The sequence below is a fragment of the Ornithorhynchus anatinus genome, chromosome 8 (assembly GCF_004115215.2).
Source record: "Ornithorhynchus anatinus isolate Pmale09 chromosome 8, mOrnAna1.pri.v4, whole genome shotgun sequence".
Classification (NCBI taxonomy): domain Eukaryota; kingdom Metazoa; phylum Chordata; class Mammalia; order Monotremata; family Ornithorhynchidae; genus Ornithorhynchus; species Ornithorhynchus anatinus.
The window spans coordinates 39,119,945-39,141,885 of NC_041735.1; the positions used below are offsets into that span (position 1 = coordinate 39,119,945).

General features: G+C 42.2%; 1 protein-coding gene across 4 annotated transcripts in view; it reads right to left on the reverse strand.

Moving 5' to 3' along the window:
- Positions 1-21,941, reverse strand: part of DNAJC13 (DnaJ heat shock protein family (Hsp40) member C13) — a 110,487-nt gene that overhangs the window by 59,620 nt on the left and 28,926 nt on the right. For all 4 annotated transcript variants that reach the window (XR_003761411.2, XM_029070119.2, XM_029070121.2 and 1 more), the window contains 15 exons: positions 19,788-19,863; positions 19,081-19,230; positions 18,650-18,691; positions 15,962-16,162; positions 14,840-15,046; positions 14,655-14,750; positions 14,204-14,295; positions 7,049-7,215; positions 6,879-6,958; positions 6,630-6,799; positions 5,541-5,640; positions 4,663-4,770; positions 2,633-2,788; positions 1,682-1,738; positions 92-213 (listed from right to left, as the gene is read on the reverse strand). Coding sequence is in view for 3 of the 4 variants with exons in the window: in XM_029070119.2 (XP_028925952.1) it covers positions 92-213; positions 1,682-1,738; positions 2,633-2,788; positions 4,663-4,770; positions 5,541-5,640; positions 6,630-6,799; positions 6,879-6,958; positions 7,049-7,215; positions 14,204-14,295; positions 14,655-14,750; positions 14,840-15,046; positions 15,962-16,162; positions 18,650-18,691; positions 19,081-19,230; positions 19,788-19,863 (1,824 nt within the window). In the remaining variant the exon portion in view is untranslated. The remainder of the gene's footprint in view (positions 1-91; positions 214-1,681; positions 1,739-2,632; positions 2,789-4,662; positions 4,771-5,540; positions 5,641-6,629; positions 6,800-6,878; positions 6,959-7,048; positions 7,216-14,203; positions 14,296-14,654; positions 14,751-14,839; positions 15,047-15,961; positions 16,163-18,649; positions 18,692-19,080; positions 19,231-19,787; positions 19,864-21,941) is intronic.

Consider the following 21,941-nt stretch of genomic DNA (forward strand, 5'->3'; position numbering starts at 1 on the left):
AGGCGGCCACCACGGCGGTTCCCTTTTAAACCCGAGCCTTCACCACACCTGCAGGTTTATACTCAGTCTCATTTAATTAAATGCAGCTTACCTATTCGTGAGCATCCGCTGATCTGAGCTTATTGTAAACATCGCCGTATGCAGGTGCCTAGGTAAGGCACCTTCACTTAGGGCAAGGTCTTGCATTTTCGTGGCGATTTCTTTATCACCTTCCTTTGAAAAGATGGTAAAATGACAAGAGTCTCAAAGTATTCTCTCTCGCAGAAACACTTTTTGCCAACCGATAGTAAATGTGCATTAAACCACAACATGAAATTCAGTTCAGCAAAATTTCCATGACCACGAGAGCCGTATTTTGAAAAGACAGATTGTTCTATTAAACAATCATCTGAATTTTAAATAAGGCTCTTATCCTAAGTCAACTAATAACTTACAAGGAAATTTTCAGCACTGGTTCCCACCTGCGCGCAAGGCTGCTGCTTCTGTAGCCTTGGCCAGGGAATGCTTCGTGTGAGACGTTTCACCTCACATTTGGATCCCTGCTGGATGTAGTTCAGTCTCACGGAGCTATTGCTTCGAAACGTGTCTATTTGCCCTTTACTCTCAAATGAGCCAGACTGCATTTCGGGAACTAATGTCTGAAGAATCCCATCAAGTACAGGGCTTGTGGAATAAACTTTCATTAAAAAAAAAAGTATGGGAATAATTCTGTGCTGATTTTCAATATATGCTTAGCTACTAAAAGTTAGCAACTACACTTGTTAATAAATATTCTATCACAAAAGAGATTAAAAATCAGTCTTCCTCATAAGGATTATTCACTATTATTCATAATTCATAAGGACTCCTCATTAGAGAGAAGCAGCGTGGCTCAGTGGAAAGAGCCCGGGCTTGGGAGTCAGAAGTCAAGGGTTCAAATCCCGACTCAGCCACTTGTCAGCTGTGTGGCTTTGTGCAAGTCACTTAACTTCTCCGGGCCTCAGTTACCCCATCTGTAAAATGGGGATGAAGACTGTGCGCCCCACATGGGACAACCTGATCACCTTGTATCCTCCCCAGTGCTGAGAACAGTGCTTTGCACATAGTAAGCGCTTAACAAATGCCATCATTACTATAAGGATCAAATGGTAATTCTAACCACTGTATGGAATTTAAGGATTAAAAAGTAATTTTAAAAACTCGAGATCATTAACAGATCTTCCTCATCCACATTCAGACTAACTTGTTTCTGAGAAGTATCTGATGCCTCCAGGGCAAATCCAAATGTCCTCTCTGAGAAGATAATGAAAAACAATGGACTGGCAAATACAGGGTTAGGGCAGATAAATTTGTTTTCCTAATATACTACATGATTTCCACACATAAATCCTGCATTTCTCATTACCCTAACTTCTAGATACTCCAAAATACACACAATGAGAAATTTGGAAGGAACTCTTTGTTACCACCAGTAACTGAAGAGGTTGGAGGAAGGAGATCAATTCAATCATGCCACTGCCTGGCTGCAATACTGTCAAGCTACTAAAAAGTTCACTTAAGTTACAACTATCAACAATTAGAAGGAAATTGCCATTACTTAAGTAAGCAATATATGGAGCTTCTATTAGTCCAATTTTAATACTTAAACTATAGTGAATAAACATATAATAGCTGATTCATAAACAAGTCAAAATATTCTCACCTCTATTATGGCCTTCATAACCAAACCAGCTCCCTTAATAATTGCCATTGAAGGGTGCTTTAAAAACAAGACAAAAACAAAAGGTAAGCTACAGTGTCAATCGTCTCTTTTTCAATGACTTCAGAGGAAGTTCCACCTTAGAAGTATGGGGGTCTATGTAACTGGCCATGATAATATTAAGTTTTACATCTGTTACCACTCAATTCTTTGTTGAAGTTATACCAGGGTCCAAAATGTGTTATTATTTTAAGGATATAAATAGCCCATTAGGAATAAACTTATGTTTTGGGGCCAATTCAGAACGGAAAGTCACATATTAATGGAAAAACCCTCACCAGTTGTGTGACAATCCTGTGATTTCATACATCCCATCAATACACTCAATTCTGCCATCAAATAGGTTTAAATTATGCTTTTTGGCTATCAATCTGCTAGGGAATATTTATCTAACACTACAAACCTGTTTGGAAACAATACGACATGACAGAAGAAATGTATGATGCATATTTGTGCAGTGACTGACATGGGTGAGTAGAACATGGTAAATTTCTCTTAATCTGGGGTGAGGAAATGGAGAACTGGGTGCTAATCAAACTGAAATCGAAATCTGCTAATAAAGTCAACAACAGGAAATAATTTTGCTGCATCTAATGCTTCACCTTTAGAATACATGAAAGGGTGGGGAGCGACCCAACTGAGAACAAGGAGATAATCTGCCTCCATGTATTAGAAAATTTCTCAACACCTTTGGGTGGAGTTGAAAGAGAGAACAGTGTGTCACAACAACAATCATGGCCTAGCATCATGTGAGATATGAGCAGTGCTTACTAGCTTTCCTTACATCTTTAGGCAGAATGTAAGAGAGTTGAGTCCAGCCAAGTGTACACCTAGGATTTTGCAAGGGTTTTTTAATGGTAAACAAACAAGAAAAATAGAGACAAAAGATCTCACCTGAAAGAGCTTAAAGAGGGTTCTTCCATTGGAGGCCACCATCTCTAAGAGCATATCAAACTGCTGCCCTTCAGTCGTCTCACTATACGGAGCGCAGAGGGCAAAGGTAAGGAAGTCCAAAAGTGAACTAATTACTAGGGCGCCTGTCCCATGATCCTGAAACAAAGTTAGCACACTACCTTGTGAAAGTTTGCACACAAAAAAAAGCAGTAAAATCATGTAGAGGTGATTTTTGGTAAGTAGAAAAAACTTTTCAACTTCAGGTTCACAAGTTTTAAGTAATGAAAAAACTAAATGATCACAAAGCTACGAGTAAAACCTAACCACCTCAATCCTTAAGCGTCATAATCACATAAAAGTCCCCAAACACTTTGGTCGCTTGAACCTGGGAAGTGCCTTTTTGATACCAATAATGGAAAATAGTGAGCTACCAACTTAGCTTACTTTTTCTTCTGGGTAGAGCTAGTCATTTTTACTTTTGCTAGAATCAATCGATGGTATGGAGTGCTTACTGTGGGCACAGCACTGTGCTAAGGACTTGGGAGAATACAATAGAGTTGGGAGACTTGACGCTTCCCCTCAAGAAGCTTGCAACAAAGATTTAGTAACAAGATTGCGCACCATGAGAATACTGATAAAAAACACTACATTCTAGAAGGGTTAATATCACAACTCATTGTAGACGAAATGCCTGACATGATTCAGAAATCTTTTTCATCACAAAATTGAGCTCCTGAAGTCTGCTAATCAGTAGCAAAGAAATGAATCAGCTTGAAGAGAAAGGAGAAACTGAAAATCTTTTTGCCCTAGTTTGTAAAGATTATTCTTTCAACGTTTCAGCCAGTCTATTTTAGTGCTTCTGAAGTCAGCAAGTAAACCACAACCAAATATCTACAAAATACTGATTAACACTATTCAAATGATGTGTTTTATTTCCTCTCTCTTCACTATCCTGCCCGCAACTGTGGAGCTAATGAACAATAAAGTGGCCCAAAGCCATGAAGCAGAAGAGAAAGCAAAGGGCCTGGGAAATACAAAGCTCGGTTGATTAGTCCTAGATGAGTCAGATTGATTGTAAACTGAATATAAACAATTCCTACCCAGATCATATCAAGAAGAGATTTTGAGATCCTAAGAAAGTTAGAGCAGGACTGATTCTACCACAATGTTAAGTACAGGATCAGATATGGCACCTTCACACTCTAACGGCACCAGTATCATGCTTTCGATTAATTTCGGGACATTTGGCTAAATTTACAAGTTGTCACTGACGTGCCATGCTTTGTAAGGTCACTGAACACAGTATAGCAGTCTTAATACTGGACTCTGTATTTTTCCTGTATTTGTCGTGTGGCAAAGATCATTCCTGCAGTGGTGCACTTTTGGTTTGAAGCTCCTCTTTTCAGGTTGACTAATTTTGTTTTTTAGTATAGAATCTTGCCTGCAGTGGAAAGCAGGGAGATTTCCCTAAGGTTTCCACAGTTATTGCTATCTCCCTTCCTTAAAGAACGGCGGTTATAGTGGCACCTTCAAAATCTTAAGGGATCCTCTCTGTGTTCCGTACTTGGAGGAAAAGCTCATGCAAGTACCTGAGGGCAGTTTGCCTCCGTGCTCATAGAATTCTAGGAATGCTACCGGATTGATTTGCTTTTCCGTATCTCGTGACTGACTGTAAAGATCACTTCCTCAAAATTTGGAATGGAGATCATGTCTCCGTAGATGATGGAAGACGTATTTAGGAGTTCATTACCACATCTTTGCCATCTGTGAAAGGTTTGCTCTTTTTCTACGAAAAGATCTGACTGGAACCACCCTCAAGAGTTGCCATAGTGGTGTTTATGTGACCACAGTGACAAATTAAGGTCTGGAGTTTGGGATCAGTTTGCGTATTCCTTGGCTCTCTTCAGATTGGGCATCCCACAATTAGTCACATAAACTCATACGAACCACTTGGAAGAAATTTAACCTCAATTTCCCCCGCAAATCAACATCGTAACTCTTCTCATAAAAAGAGCTTAATTGTGACTTACCACATGGGAATTAAATTTCTCTAATAAGTTTTCCAGAAACTTCTTTGAAGAAAGAAGAGATGCTTTATTCAGCTGTTCTTGCCTCAAGTCATAATCATCATGCATAGGCTGTGTGATAAAGACACTGGGGTTAAAGCATTCAGAAGTTGCCTATGGGCCTGCCATCCAATTAGCATAAACTCCAAAATATTTTTGACCTCTGGGAGGGGGCACAACTATGGTCCTCAAAACAGAATAATTACTCGTGACACGCTCAGGAATGGAAGCACTTCAGTCTATTGATTTGTGTAAGGAGCACCTGGGATGGTTAGGCTTCATGAACTGAATAGCTACAAACCAAAAAATACAGTATGGCCAAAAATCACGGGTCGACAGAATTCCTCTAACTGGACACCAGGCATTTCAGGATTGGTTTGTGGATAGTGAGGATTATCTGCCATCCATAGGTTAACTTTTAGAGAGCTGGGTTGCCCAACAGGAACTTAATCCTTGGGCTATCTCAGGCACATCTGCGTCCTATCCACAGGTTCAATCAATACACTGTTTGTCAATGATCAGCAAGGGAAAAAAAATGTGCTGAAAATACAGTCACATGCTTTGGCTAGAGCAACCTGATGCGGGGAGGTCATGAGAGAAAACACAAAGATGCAGAACATCTGGCCAATGCTACATTTAACTGGCAAAATTAAGATTTGAGCTCTGACTATCCATAACACTGGATATGAGATGACTCCTTTCTTCATGTTCTATCACTCCCCCCACAACTTTAGGCCAACTTCACTATATGCAGTGAAACATCTGCCTTAGTTTTACATCTTAAAGTTTACCATTCAGCTGAATTTAAAAAGAAAACGACGACGAAACGGTGAAAGACTTACACACATGAGGGCGCAAAGCATATCAATAGATGCGTGGGTTACTCCATCATTATTTCTCTTGAGAGCTTTCACCACCTTTACTCCTAAACGTTCCCGAAACCTTGTGGAAGACAAACACCATACTGCCATAATGGTGCAACCTCAAAAGTTTGATATAGTCCAGAAATTAAAATCTTACAGTACTAACTGCAACGTCGTCAACAGCGCTTCGTTATTGCTAGTCATACGTAAGTAATTTATACTTATTGACAAAGTGAGTAGCTGGAAATATGCTTCATCAAGCAGGATCTTAAGCAACTGCTTGAAGATCAGTTATTAGACGACCTAATCTTTCACTCATTGCAAGGGATCGAAAAGACGACAGTAAAAATAATTTCCCTTAAATCATGCCTAATTTGGTTGTGATCAAACAAGTAGACTGAATTGAGAATAACAGTCATTCACCCACGATCCTTCAATGAACATACATTTTCTCACATGAAAAGTGAGGACATGTACTTCTACTGGAGAATGAGAAGTAAAAAAGATGGAAAAACAATAAATGAGGGGGAAAAAATGGTTGTTTCAGTTTTTTGGTTTCTTTACTACTGTAAGGGAGGTGTGCTTGCTTCTTAAGGCATTCTCTCAACAGGCTACAGTTCTGTAGAATAACAAGACCTCAATCAATGGTATTTAGTACATGCTTACTCTATGCAGAGAACTTTTTAAGCAGTTGAGAGAGTACAACACAGATAATAATAATAATGATATTTGTTAAGCGCTTACTATGTGCCAGGCACTGTTCTAAGCGCCGGAGTAGATATAAAATAATCGGGTTGGACGCAGTCCCTGACCCACATGGGGCTCACAGTCTTAATCCCCATTTTATAAATGAGGGAACTGAGGCCCAGAGCAGTGAAGTGACTTGACCAGGGTCACCCGGCGGACAAGGGGCGGAGCCGGTATTAGAACTCAGGACCCTCTGACTCCCAGGCCCTTGCTCCATCCATTAGGCCATGCTGCTTCTCAGACGCGATATCCCTGCCCTCGAGGACCTTAGAGTCTAGTGAGAGTTCAAAGCCTAAATAGTTTGCATGAGGAGTTACTTACTTTGGAAGTTGAGTAAAGGCTAGGAAACCAGCTTTGGAGGCAACGAGACGCCTCACGGCTTGGAACTGGCTCTCAAGTTCTGCATTAGATGCTGCAACATCCCCCTCTTGTGACAGTAATGCCGTGATGGCATTATTGATCAGTTTCTCCTTGTTCTCTGAGAAAAGACCCTAGTTGAAGAAAGAACCATTAGACCTTTGGTTCCCCGACGGTGGCTGAATCACTAAGAAGGCCAAAATGCATTCTTACGTCTTGCGTCACAGCATGCAGAACTCCACTGTATGAGATGTTAGCGTTGAACCTGAAAACGGCATCTGCAAAGTTTCCATCTGTAACAAGGTGGGAAAAGGAATCATTAGGACCTCCGGCCCGCGAAGCGTATCGTTTTCAAGAGAAGAAAATTTTCAACTGGCACTTACTTGGGGGTGCAGCTAAGAACCTCAGATGGAGACTTTCTACCTCCTCGTCAACAGGCATGCTGAGTAATCCCCACCGTTGACCTTTATGTGTAGATGTCATCTTTACGCAAACATCTCTATTACCAGAGGCTCTTACTCCATCCAGCAAGCTGGCTAACAGGGAATCTCTAAGCAAGAAAAAAATAATGTCAATAACACCAATTCAATAGTAGAAGGCAAAAGACTGGCTTCATCAGATAGGGAGAGAGTGATTAAGGATGATACTTAGCCGACTCCTTTTACAACTGGCAAACTACCCTCCTCTCTACACCAACTGATTCTTCCTTTACAGTCCCTCTCCCTTGAATTCAGAGACGAGAGGGGAGAGACCTTTTCCTTGGTTAAAATGTGGCTAAAAAAGGGCCACATGACCTTCTTTTTAAAAGGCAAGTTCCCCAAACTGTAAGCTTGTTGTGGGCAGGGAACATGTCCGTTAATTGTTGTATTGTGCTCTCCCAAGCACTCAGCACAGCACTCTGCCCACAGTAAGCACTTGATAAATGACTGAAGATTTGAACAATGACTTCCAGCTGTTACTCTTGGCATGACAAATTTTAGGGAGCTTGAAACTTATTTCTCTGATTATACAATGCCAACTTAAGTCAGATATTAAAAAGAAAATGGGAAGGAGCTAGCAGTCACTAAAAGTATCCAAGTTCTAAGGAAAGTGGAGGCAGAATTGGACACAGATAAAAGGAGCACTAAAGAACAATACTTTGAGGAGTACATCAAAGATAACAACACTGAAGTTCACTATGAGTGTGTGTGTGTAGCTAAAAAGGGCAGTGGAGGATCCACAGTGCCAGGGGCTTTGGGCATACCAAAGAGTTGTCCTTTGTTAGGTTATGTTAAATGCCTGCAGTGCCCGGCGCCCTTCTGGTACAACAGCAGCAAGATCAAAAGAACACCGGCTGAATTGGGGAGGACTGAATAAGAGCAAAATGCAAGGCATTAAGTAAAGGAGGGGTGAAACTATCACTGGGATAACTGCTTCAAGTGTTTCAGTGCCCCTGAAGTAGGTTGCAGGAATTCCGCATGGTAAGAGGTGCTGACAACAGAGGAACCGCTTACCATGAAAAAGATGTTCAGTGTGGTTCTAAGAGGTCTTCAGTAGTAACCCGGCATGTTTCTACTAGAGATGCTATTCCTCACTCTAGGCTTCAAGGCTCTCCATCACCTTGCCCCTTCCTACCTCTCCTCCCTTCTCTCTTTCTACCACCCACCCCGCACGCTCCGCTCCTCTGCCGCCCACCTCCTCGCCGTCCCTCGGTCTCGCCTATCCCGCCGTCGACCCCTGGGTCACGTCCTCCCGCGGTCCTGGAACGCCCCCCCTCCTCACCTCCGCCAAACTGATTCTCTTTCCCTCTTCAAAACCTTACTTAAAAATCACCTCCTCCAAGAGGCCTTCCCAGACTGAGCTCCTCTTCCCCCTCTACTCCCTCTGCCATCCCCCCTTTACCTCTCCGCAGCTAAAGCCTCATTTTCCCCTTTTCCCTCTGCTCCTCCACCTCTCCCTTCCCATCCCCACAGCACCGTACTCGTCCGCTCAACTGTATATATTTTCGTTACCCTATTTATTTTGTTAATGAATTGTACATCGTCTTGATTCTATTTAGTTGCCATTGTTTTTACGAGATGTTCTTCCCCTTGACGCTGTTTAGTGCCATTGTTCTTGTCTGTCCGTCTCCCCCGATTAGACCGTAAGCCCGTCAAACGGCAGGGACTGTCTCTATCTGTTGCCGACTTGTTCATCCCAAGCGCTTAGTACAGTGCTCTGCACATAGTAAGTGCTCAATAAATACTATTGAATGAATGAAAATGCTATTCACATCGGACAGAACTACTTCTTCCTTCCTCATTACTGAGATGTAAATATTTTCTGTTTTGTTAAACTCTCCAAATTCAGCCACTGGCTGGAGTTATTGCAATATTGAGAATCCAATAAGAGGCTCCGAGCCCTTTCACCTGAAAGACCCAATGTACCCTGTTCTCCAAGGAGGGAGAAGCAGTGTAACCTAGTGGATAGAACACGGGCGTACGAGTCAGAAGGACTTTGGTCCCTATCTGTTGCCGAATTGTACATTCCAAGCGCTTAGTACAGTGCTCTGCACATAGTAAGTGCTCAATAAATGCAACTGAATGAATGAATCCCAGCTCCGCCACTTGTCTGCTGTATGACCTTGGGAGAGTCACTTCACTTCACTGCACCTGTTACTTCATCTATAAATTGTGAATGAAGACCGTGAGCCCCATGTGGGATACGGACTGTATCCACCCTGATTAGCTTGCATGAACCCCAGTGCTTAGAACAGTGCTTGGCACACAGTAAGTGCTTAACAAATACCATTAAGAAAAATTCGGGCTAGAGCTCACGTATCTAAACTATCATCGAGAAACTCTTCTGTTATCCTCTAAGAGAACAGACCCTCCAACAACGATTACCATCAGTAGCTAACAATAAAAGCTCACCAGCACTCCTTCCTCTGTACCTTATTCCCAAGCATCTCAGAGGCAGTTAGTTAATACAGGGAAGTGGGAGTAGGATGCAGGAGGCAGAGCAGAAAATGATGGGCAGTTTAAAAAAAACAACTAACCCACACTCCCCTCACCCATTATCCCAATTAAAGGTGCTATAGCAATTTTACAGTTGCGCCAAGATTCAAGCGAACAACGTTTGGAAACCCGTGGCTTACGGAAGGGGGCCAGGTGAACACACAGGCTTTAAGGACTGCTTCCCCTCTCCCTCAGCCCCCTCCCCCTCCATTCTCCCACTTTCCTGTCGCTCCTTCTCGTCCCCTACATGGCTGCAGCTGAGGCCAGCTTCAGGGATGAAGCAGAACAGCTAGGGGAAGGCAAAGGAATGGGCAGCCCAAGAGAGGAGCCTGAATGATCCCCAAAGCACCTGTCCCTTCCCCGCACCTGTCCATAGTCCTAGAAAAAGTCAGATGAGTCGGGGGGTGGGGAGAATGGTCCCAGATGGGTAAGGAATGGGGGACAGGAACTGCAATAGCCATGGGGCCCAGGCTCGAGCCTGGCCCTAAGTCCACCACCTCTTCGCACCCTAAAAGTCCCCATGATGGCTCGCATTTCGGCGGCTGCTCTGACAGCTCAAAAGAGATGAGATCAGGGTCAGACAGGTCAGGGTTGGGTGGCCTGGCAGCCTTGACTTTTTCTATCGACCCCAGCGATTAAAAGAGCGCCTGGCACATAGTAAACGCTGAACAAATACCAGTATTATTATTTTTATTTGCAAAGAGAAGTTTGGAAGTGCTGTAGAACACAAGGGCAGGCAGGAGGACACAAGAAGGTCTCCTCCCGGGACCCGGCCGGAGTTGATTGAGTCATTCATTCATTTATTCAATAGTATTTAATGAGCGCTTACTATGTGCAGAGCACTGTACTAAGCGCTTGGAATGTATAATTCGGCAACAGATAGAGACAATCCCTGCCCAATAACGGGCTCTCAGTCTCTGGCCCTGCTAACCAATCTGATTCCAATTAGGGAGTAAAGAAAAAGGAAAATTATATATTTGGGAAAAAGTTCTCTTCTACAAAGATTCAAACTTACAGTATTACCCCAGCAAAGGAACAGCATGACCTAGAGGACAATGCATGGGGCCTGGGAGTCAGAGGACTGGGGTTCTAATCCCGGCTTTGCCACTTGCCTGCTGTGTGACCTTGGGTGAGTCACAACTTCTCTCTGCCTCAGTTTCCTCATCTGTAAAATAGGGGTTCAATATATGTTCTCACTCCTAGACTGAGAGCTCCATGTGGGACAAGAACTGGGTCTACCCTGATTAACTTGTATCTTCCCCAGCACTCAGAACGGTGCTTGACACCCAGTATGCACTTAATACCATAATAATACTTCTTATTAGAGAATAATAATTAGAAAATGAGACATCGATAATCTTTTGTAGCTGCATTCTTGATCCAAAAGGAGCTGAAGAATCAGACTGAATGAAATAAGAGAAGCAGAGGGGCTCGAGATAGCTCACATTAGAACTCTACAGGGGCACAATGGAAACAAGAAACGGGAAGAGTAAAATGAAAACAACATCAGATGCATTTACCAAGTACCTACTATGCAACAGAACAGGGAGACTCCGCCCCTGTCATCAAGGGAAGGCAGACATAAATGGCCAAATGAACAATACTGCGTAATTGAATAAGGAAAATGGAAATAAATAATAATAATAATAATAATAATGTTGGTATCTGTTAAGCACTTACTATGTGCCGAACACTGTTCTAAGTGCTTGGGTAGAGAAGCAGCGTGGCGCAGTGGAAAGAGCACGGGCTTTGGAGTCAGGGCTCATGAGTTCGAATCCCAGCTCTGCCACTTGTCAGCTGTGTGACTGTGGGCGAGTCACTTCACTTCTCTGTGCCTCAGTTCCCTCATCTGTAAAATGGGGATTAAGACTGTGAGCCCCACGTGGGACAACCTGATTCCCCTGTGTCTCCCCCAGCGCTTAGAACAGTGCTCTGCACATAGTAAGCGCTTAACAAATACCAACATTATTATTATTATTATTAGACACGGTAATCAGGTTGTCCCTCGTGAAACTCACAGTCTGAATCCCCATTTTACAGACGAGGTAACTGAGGCACTGAGAAGTAAAATGACTCACCCAAGGTCACATATCTGACAAGCGGCGGAGTCAGGATTAGAACCCATGACCCCTGACTCTCAAGCCCGGGCTCTTTCCACTGAGCCACACTGAGTACTAAAATGGTGTTTAAAGTAGCATGACCAGGAAGGTTGGAAATTAGACAAGTAATACTTCTGGGAAGTGACTTCTTCAGTAGCTATTAAATGAGGAGAGGATTACGGTTTGGTGGAACTGAGGGACAGCACTTACTGTACATATCTTTATACTCTGTAATTTGTCTAATGTCTGTCTCCCACCACTACACTACAAGCTCCTTGAGCCCTGGGATCATGTCTACCATGAACAATTACTCCACGGTTCTACCCGCAAGAAGGGCTCTATAAATACCCCTGATTATTGGGAATTCTCGGCAAGAAGGAAGGCACGAACGATATCGACTGGCACAGGTGCCGCCATCAGAGCCTGGAGCGTCTTTGATGAATGGAAATAGATAGGCTTTACTGATCAGAAAAAGCAGAAGCCAGTTGAGAAAAATAAGCATTTGAAGACAGAAAAGTTCAGAAGTTGCTAAAATGTCCATTTTAAATCATATGTCACATGCAGGGAGACCCATACCCATTCAATCATATATATTGAGCGCTTACTGTGTGCAAAGGACTATATTAAGCACTTGGGAGAGTACAACAGACATATTCCCCGTCCACAGCGAGCTCACAGCCTAGAGGAGGACACAGATACTAATATACACAAATAAATAAATTACAGAGATATAGATACGTGCTGTGGGGCTGCGAGGGAGGATGAATGACAGGGGCAAGCCAAGGTGATGCAGAAGGAAGTGGGAGAAGAGGAGGAAGGTTAAGCCAGGGAAGGCTTCTTGGAGGAGATGTCCCTTCAATAAGGCTTTGAAGAGGGTGAGAGCAATTATCTGCCTGATATGAGGAAGGAGGGTGTCCCAGGCCAGAGGAAGTGGGCGAGAGGTCAGCGGCGAGATGGACAAGATGGAGGTACAGCGAGAAGGTGGGCATTAGAGGAGCGAAGTGTACGGGCTGGGTTGTAGTAATAGAGTAGCGAGGTGAGGTGGGTGGGGGCAAGGTGTGTACAAGGCAATTGTATTCCTTGAGGGCTTACTGTGGACAGACTCTCATGCTCAGTAATGGCTTAGACCTAATAGTAGTAATAATACTAATTGGGGAATTTGTTAAGCACTTACTATGTGCCAGGCTAAGGACTGTACTAAACACTGGAGTAGACAGAAGGTCATCAGGTTGGACACAGTTCCTGTCCCACGTGGGCTCACAGTCTCAGTTCTCTAAAGTTGACGAGGCTTGGGATGAACAGGCCTGAGCCAACTGGGCTTGTGGAGGGTTCAATCGTGCAGCGCGTACATGCCAGATTATCCGTCGGTTCCATCCAGGCTAAGACAGCAGCTCAACAAATAAGAATAGCAGTACTTGTTCCCTGCTTACTATGGGGCAGGCACTCTGCTAACTGCTGGGATACATACTGCGGGGACACAACTCTGATATACTGGCCTCTCCCAAGTACGATACTCTGCACACAGTCAGTGCTCAATAAACACGACTGACTGACAAAGGAGAGGGGCTCGAGGTCTACGCATTAAAAAACAAGGAATGCCAGAAGACGTAAGGAGGAATGCCAAGAACACAGATGAGGATGTATTCCATGACCCCACGGCAAGCTCTAGCTGAAACCAGCTGAGACCAGGAGCTGGGGACCCAGGCAGAGGGGCGGACGACGGCACACCCGACCAAAGATCACCCAAGGATGCAGATGGAGAAGAGGACCGATAGCCCAAGGACGGACCTGCAGGAGGGTACACCTAAGTGGGTAGACCGTCCCGCTCAGTGTGACTTCAGCTGACACGGTCCCCTGACAGAGATCACCCCTCAGGTCATAACCGACGTGCCGTTCCTTCCATGACGGGATTGTCCATAAAGCTAAAAATCACCGCTTCTAAGCATCTCTTTGCGGCACCTTCCCATCCCGCAACCACGATCGCCACCAGAGAACGAAGCTGCTTCTCGCCACTTCCGAGCCTCTCCTCGGTGTGGTTTTGCAGCACCAGCCCTGTGGGGATAACGTCTCCTGGGGCTAACGTTTACCATTTTCATCGGCCGGATTCCCTGTTCACATGGGGCTCAGAGTCTGAGGTGAAGAGAGAGCAAGTATTTAATCCCAATTTTACAGAGGAGACTGAGCGGGGGCAGTTAAATTGCACAGCAAACAAGGCGGGGAGGTGGTCTCAGAAACCCGGTATTCGGATTCCCGGTTCTCTCCTTTCCACTAGGCCACGTAGCTCACTAGACATAAAAATCACTGTAACAATAGTCCCACAGTAACTTCCACAATATGAAAACATATGCTACTTTGCCAGCTTCTCGGGTTTAACACTGTCATTCTTACATATATTAAATTAGGATAATTTTCAACTGATTCCATATTGAAAAGCCTTTGAATACTTTAAAAAGTTTTACCATACCTTTCTGTTGAAGAATATTTCCGTATTTGCCCCTTTATAAATTCAATAGTGAAAAGCTGTGGATTATCAAAGTCACAAACCAATGCAAATACCTAGAGAGGATGGGGGTAGAGGGAGGGGAAAAAAACCCAAATATTTCATTTTTGTTAAAATCAGATTTTCTTTACAATGAAAAAGTTTAATAAGTAATGTTTATGTAGGCGCTTTAAAATTCTATCAGCAAACTTTCAGGTAATTTGGGACCATTTCACATTTCTTAAAGTAACATTTTTTTAATTGCCTTTTCTAAATGAGATTTTAAAATCTTTCCTAAACATGTAACTCTTTTTCATGAGCCCTCTGAAGACTAAGAAATCTTCAACTATAGTACCGACGTGTGAAATGTAAAACGAAAATAGTTTTTCTAGTTATATGAAACGATCATTTCAGCTGGAAAAAAAACACTGCTTACCTCTCCTAAAGGCTTCAGCGTTGCAATATTGTAGGTAGCTGGATCTCTTTCAACTAAACAAGTTTCTGTAAGTGCCAGAACTCTTTTCACCGGCTCCTTTAAAACAGATCAATACTGAAAAGTTGAGGCAATGAATGGCTTGGAACTGAAAGCTCAAAATGATGTTTCTTATTTTCATATCTTACCGAATGTCTAGGTGATATCTTCTGAACAACGAACTCCGCTAAAGACGTAATGGATTCATCATTGCTGTACTTCCCAAAGCGAAGGCTCAGATATTGCTCAAATTCTAACGGTTCTTTCCTGATCCGCAGCGAAATACCTATATAGTTGCCGGCATGCTCTATTGCACTCTTGATTATTTCTTCTCTTTGCTCAGATGCAAATAGATGCTGCAGTATTGTTGAATTTAAAAAAAAAAAAGGATTTGGGCTTAATATTTGGTGAATAAACTAAATACCTGAGTTCACTTTTTAGTAACTGGGAAGGTAGAGTACAGAAAATTCAAGTTACCGATGAACACTGGCCCCAAAAGTAAAGAGGCTTCTGTGTATTTGGGGGCTAGGATAGCACTGACCAACTCCATCGTATTGTGATTGCCCAAGCGCTCAATAGAGTGCCCTGTATACAACAGGCATTCAATAAATACATAAAGTTGAGTATGGGGTGAATTTAATTTTAAATATTTTGGTTAAGATGTTTAAAGAGACAACCCTTAAGGAGAAACTCTATTTTAAGAGATTTCCACCACATATTGGCATCTACTAGAGGTTCTTCCCGAAGGGTCTTTCTTTTCTCTTGAGAGCCTTCACTTACATAGGATATTTACGTATTAGACAATTGATTATCAAGTCATGTTCCTAGAAAATGCTTGTTCTGTTAGGGATGGAGTCAAAAAGAATATATTAAATTCACATTTATGCCATTCTGAATCTCTATATTCACTCACTCACACTCTAGACTGTAAGATTGATGTGGGCAGGAAATGTGTAGACCAACTCTGTCATACTGTACTCTCCCAAGCTCTTAGAACACGTGATTGACTCACCTAAATAAAGACATCCATTTGAAACAGGAGCTCTTAGTAATACAGAAATTTTTCTGATGCAGAGCTTCAGGAAAGTGCTTTCATATATTAAGGGATACATAACATATTCACATGTTTTCCTAAGCTACATTTCCTACAATTTATGCAGAAGTACACGAATTACATGACAAGTAAACATGCAAATAAAAAGACAGACCCTTTACACTATCAATCTACAGAGATTCCGGTTTTTGCAATAATCTTGCGGTACAACACTTACCAATCTACTGAATCCTCCATAGAGTATACAGAACCCGCCCTGGTAATCAGAGAGGTCTGCAAAGCCCTCAATATTTCTATAGTCATAGGAACAGAGTACTCTGTTGGTGGCAGGATTGATTTGGTCAAAACCTCCAGGAGTTACTTCCAAAATAACAGGTTTCCTTGTATCACTCCAGTGATGCTTATAGCAGTTATATCTCTAAAAAGAAAGCAGGACTACATTCACATTCAGTTTTTCAAATTAGTGACAAATCCTAAGCATAGCCTAATGTTTAATCTATGAAATCCATCACAAAAAAGAAAAACTATTTCAAATACCTATATTACAAGTCAAATTATTTTCATTATGCCTAAAAGAATACATTAAAGCTTCTTTATGTTCATATCAGGCTAGTCTTTCTGTCAATCCAGTTCCAAGGTAACTTATTTTTCTCTAAGAAAAAATGGAGGATTAGATTATTTCATAAAACAAGACAGCCTAAAGTTTTAAAATACTTCAACCTCAAGCAACAAAAGGAGGGTGGAGAGGAATGGTTTAGGTAATAAAATCAAAATTGATTTTAAAGTAGGAACAGCATTTAACTTTTAGTTTATGCTTTCATATGTCCCTTTAAATGGTCTACTGAGCCCACTTACAAAGAGTTATTGAATGGGAAAAGTTCCAAGAGAACCAAAGTATAACAGACAACCAAATTCAACACAAAACTAGAAAACACTACTACTGCTCAGGGTGCATCTTCTGGTGCCTCAGTTTCAATAACACTTTTTCAGAGAAAGCATTCACCCCAAAGGCATCGTGAAAAGACCTTCTGGAAAGGAAATTTATTACAACAAACGGTAAAAGGATACTCTAGAGAATCAAAAGACCTCTACAGGTTTGTAGCAAAACTCAGAAGTAGGACCTCAATCGGAGTGAAGACCTACGGCCACTAATCTGATGGCTTCAGAGTGAAAAGGTAGGCATGGAGGAAGGGACGCTAAAGACTCAGGTATTCAAAAACATAAATATATCTGTACTCATCAGCAGAGCAGCTATGGAAAAAAGCTAAAATACTAAAGAATAGCCTCAGAGTGAATGGGCAGGTAACCACTGTGAGTCCAGAGTAAAAGAAATAGAACTGCCCACTGGCAATGAGGATGGCTCTTTTGAGAGTCTCCCATACGGCTTTGGAATGGTGGCCCAAGGAGGCAGCAATCTTCGTGGATGCTGAACCCGTGATCACACACCTCATCCGGGAGACTTACCCATGAGACTCACAAACCTCGATACACTGCTGGGGAATTCAGTGAGCGGTAACTCCAGTACCTAGCTATCATCCCTGATCCAGACTGGCCCAGATCATCTGGCTAGAGGGGTCTATCAGGATGGAAATAAACTCTCTACTGCCTAAACCCCCTTTAACTTTTCCCTCCCTATCCCTCAGGCCAGCAGCCTTGATGCTCTGACTCCTCTTTTAACCCTGAATCATTCTGATGCTTAACCCCGCCGATTCTTTCTCCACAAAATTTCTCAGATCTGCCCTTTCCTTTACAACTACACAGCCACCACCCTGGTTCAAGTTCTCTTCTTATGATTCGATACCTGAATCCTTACCTCCATCCTCTCCCCTCTACAGTCTAGACTCCGCAGCCCGAATTACCCTCCTAAATTGCTCTTCTGATCACATTCCTTTCCACCTCCAAAACTCCTACTGGCTTCCCAAGTTCCTCCTCATCCAGCAAAATCTCATCACTGGCCTTGGGGACCTCCACCAGTTGTCTTCTCCTTACATATATACCCCTTTCCCTACTATCAATGGTATTTATTGAGTGCTTACTAAGTGCATAGCACTGTACTAAGCACTAAGAAGAGTACAATCCAACAGAATTGATAGGCACATTCCCTGCTCACATGGAGCTTTATATTCCAGAGCGGCAGGCAGACGTTACAATATATTACCGATACATACGGTAGTGCTGGTGGGTTGAACGTCAAGTGCTTAAAGGTGCACGGGTGACAGAAGGGAGGATGAGAAAGGGAAATGAAGGCTTAGTCATTACTATTGCTACTCCTCCCGAGTCTACTTTCTAAGCTTTTCCCAAGTGAACATTTCCACACTGTCCCTCGCTCTCCCTTCTCTCACCTCTGGCCCCTTGCCCATACCCTACCCTTTTCCTGGAACTCACTTTCCCTTCAAATCTGCCTCAGCCCACAGCTGTCGGCCTCTGGAAAGCTCTTCTGAAATCCCACCTCCTCCAGGAAGTGACTTTTTTCCTTCCCAGGTCATATCTTCCAAACACCACTTCAGATTCTGTGCAGTCTCCTGGAGCGCTGAATTTCTGTACTCTACTGTTTAAACACTTATTCATTCACTTGTCCATTCTCTTTTTCCTTATACCCCGACGTCTATCGTCGCTGTTAGTGTAAACTCCTTGAGGCAGGAATCGTGTCTTACCTCACTTGACTCTCAAGTGACTAGTTCAGTGCTTCGCACATACAACAGTAACTAATTCATGTATTTGGAGGCAGCAGGTGGACTACATTTTTTCTCCAGGTCCTTTCCAGCTGTATAATTCTATGCTATTCTCAAAAGATCCACCTAATACCATAAATCACTGGTCCTACCAGAAACTTTCACATTTATTTAGGGCTAAATTTACGAAAGTGAAAATAAACCTCTCTAACCCAACAAGATCCGATACTTGCCCGGCCTGTAATCTTTCCTTCTGAAAAGTCAGTCCTGAACCTCTGTAAGAGAAAATAATGGACAGAATTTGTAACAAGAGAATCAGCACAGTGTCCTTCACTTCTGTTCCAGCCCATTCCACTCAACTGGAAAAAAAAAAAATCCTGACTTGTAACCCAAAATGAATATTGCCATTAAAATGTAGAACTCAGGATTTTTAGACGTACAAATTGACAACGAACAGGAATGTTACACTACTGGAAAAAATACTGTTTACCATATAGACTCAATAAGATTGAGTGAGTTCATTATTTATATTTCATCTTAACTGCCCATTTTGACAGGCTCCAATTTACATAAACAGTGATTCTTCCAAATGTTTGATCAAGCATAAATCTAAGTTCCCTTAAGAAAACTCTCAGTTACCAAGTTAATCATCACTACTTCTTACCAGTGCTTCTGTAAGAAGTTCCGTTCTGTGCTCTGTGGAGAACTTTAAAGTTTCAGACTTCTTTCCACTGCCTTTACGAAATGTGAGATTGAACTCTGTGCCCTGTCCTTTTCCAACAGGGCTGATGCTACAAATATCTCCATAAGGCCACTAAAATAAACACATTTATTACATTCAATATAAACAACAATTCAAATGATTCATTTTGAGGATTCTGACAGCTGAGAACTGGGCAGGGCTTACAATACGTAAGAGTGGGACCCCCAATCGTATCGCCTTCAAATGAATTACTGAAAAAGATCTGAATAGCCTGCCACCCTCAAAGAGAACAGAAAGTCACTGCTGCAAACTTTCCAAATAATTTTTACATTTGCTGCTCTATGTTCATCCTTAAGAACCAGCCCTGGCAAGTTCTCATCGAACCCCCAGTTTCTTCCCCAGACACTCAATTATTTGTTTTGCTCTTATGTGACCATGGATAATTATAAGATTATTGCATTTTTTAAAAATATACACCGAAAAAGTAGATTTGAATAGTGCTGCTAGATCTGCTATTTAGAGAAATGACTCTGCCCAATCAATATTTTATCTAGTCCCTTTGGTACCCTGAGAAAAGGAAAGGAAGTGGGAAGAATAAAAGAAAAAAAAAAACCTGTAAAAACATAGCTTGTGTTAAGGGGCCAAAGATCAGCTTTTTGTATTGTTACCTGATTTGTCACTTCTAGTGTGTTGGGATTATATGTAGTGATAGCATGACTTCCAACTGAAAAGACCCGTTTATACCTAAAAGCAGAACAACAAGTTTTGAGTTTTATTTTTCTCCACAAAAACAAACTGTCTTTAAAATATTTAGTATCACATCTAATTTCAAATGTAAGATTACAAGTATATTTTAAAACAATGAAACTGTCATTCAGTTAATAAAGCTTTACCTCTCTTGATTAAAAGTCATACCAAGTGAATATCTTCATGTTATGGTTATTAGCACTTCTAATTAGCACAACCATTACAAAATTAAACAAAATCTACAAACGTTACAAAATCTTGGCCAGCATAAAAAGTGTGCAGAAGAACCAATAGCGAGCTATAAATTTGTTTCAACTTAGTTGGAATGGGGTCAGAATCCTAACATCACAGGTTTCTACAAGGGTAAAGATGAAACAGACAATTACAAGGTGCCAATTATTCTAAAAGGTCTTGAGAAAAAGATGGAAAGGCAGAAAGATCTGAGACATTTCTCAGACAAAATCTGACCTTGGAATAAAAGGTGTTCATTAAAGTTTTATAGATAGCAGATAATGGGAAGGAAAATGTGGGGGGGGGGGGGAACACATTAAACAACATTTCACGTACCTCTTCACACAAATTTTCGGCCCTGGGTTCAAGTAAAATAAAGACTTCTCTCCGACAAAGATACAAACATTCACCGATAGAAGTAGGAATCCTAGGTTTTATTTTCAGCTAAATCTCAAATTCATGCAACTAAACTACCATGTCTTTTCTGGACCTTCCCCACTCTTAAAAGTAAGTATAGCTTTCCGCAACTTGAGATTCTTTTATACCCCTAAATAAAAGCTTAAATAGAAGGCTTCCAACAACAATCTACTAAAAGGACCAAAAAAGAAAAATTTTATTCAAACCAATCAAGTGGCAAAATGTCATCACTGTTATTTACTGAGAGGCCACGTGCAGAATATTTCTATCAGGTCCTTGTGAGAATTTAAGCAAAAATACTGTACAGTCTTCTAAGGCAGGAACAATGTCACACTCCAAGAGGTATTTAAACATTGGCCACCGTTTTTTTAATTAAAAGCTGTAGGCCGGGGATGTCTCTGTAGCCAGAAGGTGTAGCAGGCACAACTTAAGCCGAACCATGATTGGAATATGATTCCCCACAATCTGTACAAAAACTAAAAGACTAAGACAAGGACAGGTAGTCTTAAACTTCAGAAGCTTCAGGTTATTCATTCATGCATTCAATCCTATCTATTGAGCACTTACTGTGTGCCGAGCACTGTACTAAGCGCTTGGGAAAGTACAATGCAACAATAAACAGTGACATTCCCTGCCCACAACAAGCTCACAGTCTAGAGTGGGGGAGACAGACATCAAAGCAAGGAAATAAAATTACAGCTATGTATTTAAGTGCTTTGGGGCTGGGAGGGGGAAGAGCAAAGGGATAAATAAAATTACAGATATGTACATAAGTTTTATGGGGCGGGGACGGGGGGGATGAATAAAGGGAGCACGTAAGGGTGATGCAGAACGGAGTGAGAGAAGAGGAAAAGTGGGGCTTAATCAGGGAAGGCCTCTTGGAGGAGATGGGCCTTCAATAAGACTTTGATGGTGGGGAGAGTGGTTGTCTGTCAGATTAGAGGAGGGAAGGCTTTCCAGGCCAGAGCAGGATGTGGGTCGGGTGTCGGGAGCGAGACAGGCGAGATGGAGGCACAGTGAGAAGGTTAGCACTAGCGGAGTGAAGTGGGCAGACTGGGTTGAAGAAGGCGAGAAGTGAGGTGAGGTTATGACGAATGGCACTTTCATTTTGAGATTTACACCACCATATCTTTATAACACATAGGCTTTGAACGGACAATACTGGCCTCCTTTACAGCTCTAGCATCGGGGCCCCGGTCATGGGTGCATAAGAGACACGGGAAAATGGGACAAACTTTTTAAGCCCGAGCTAGATGGCACGCACAGGGAAGAAAAATAAGGAGAAAAGCAGTCACTGGGGCTGGTAACAAAACCATGTGATTTCCAATGAAATTCAAATTGATTATTGTGGTACTTCTCTGAATGTAAATTCATTAATAAAGCCATATCATTACTCTGTAATTAACTGGTAAATCAACTCTGTATGA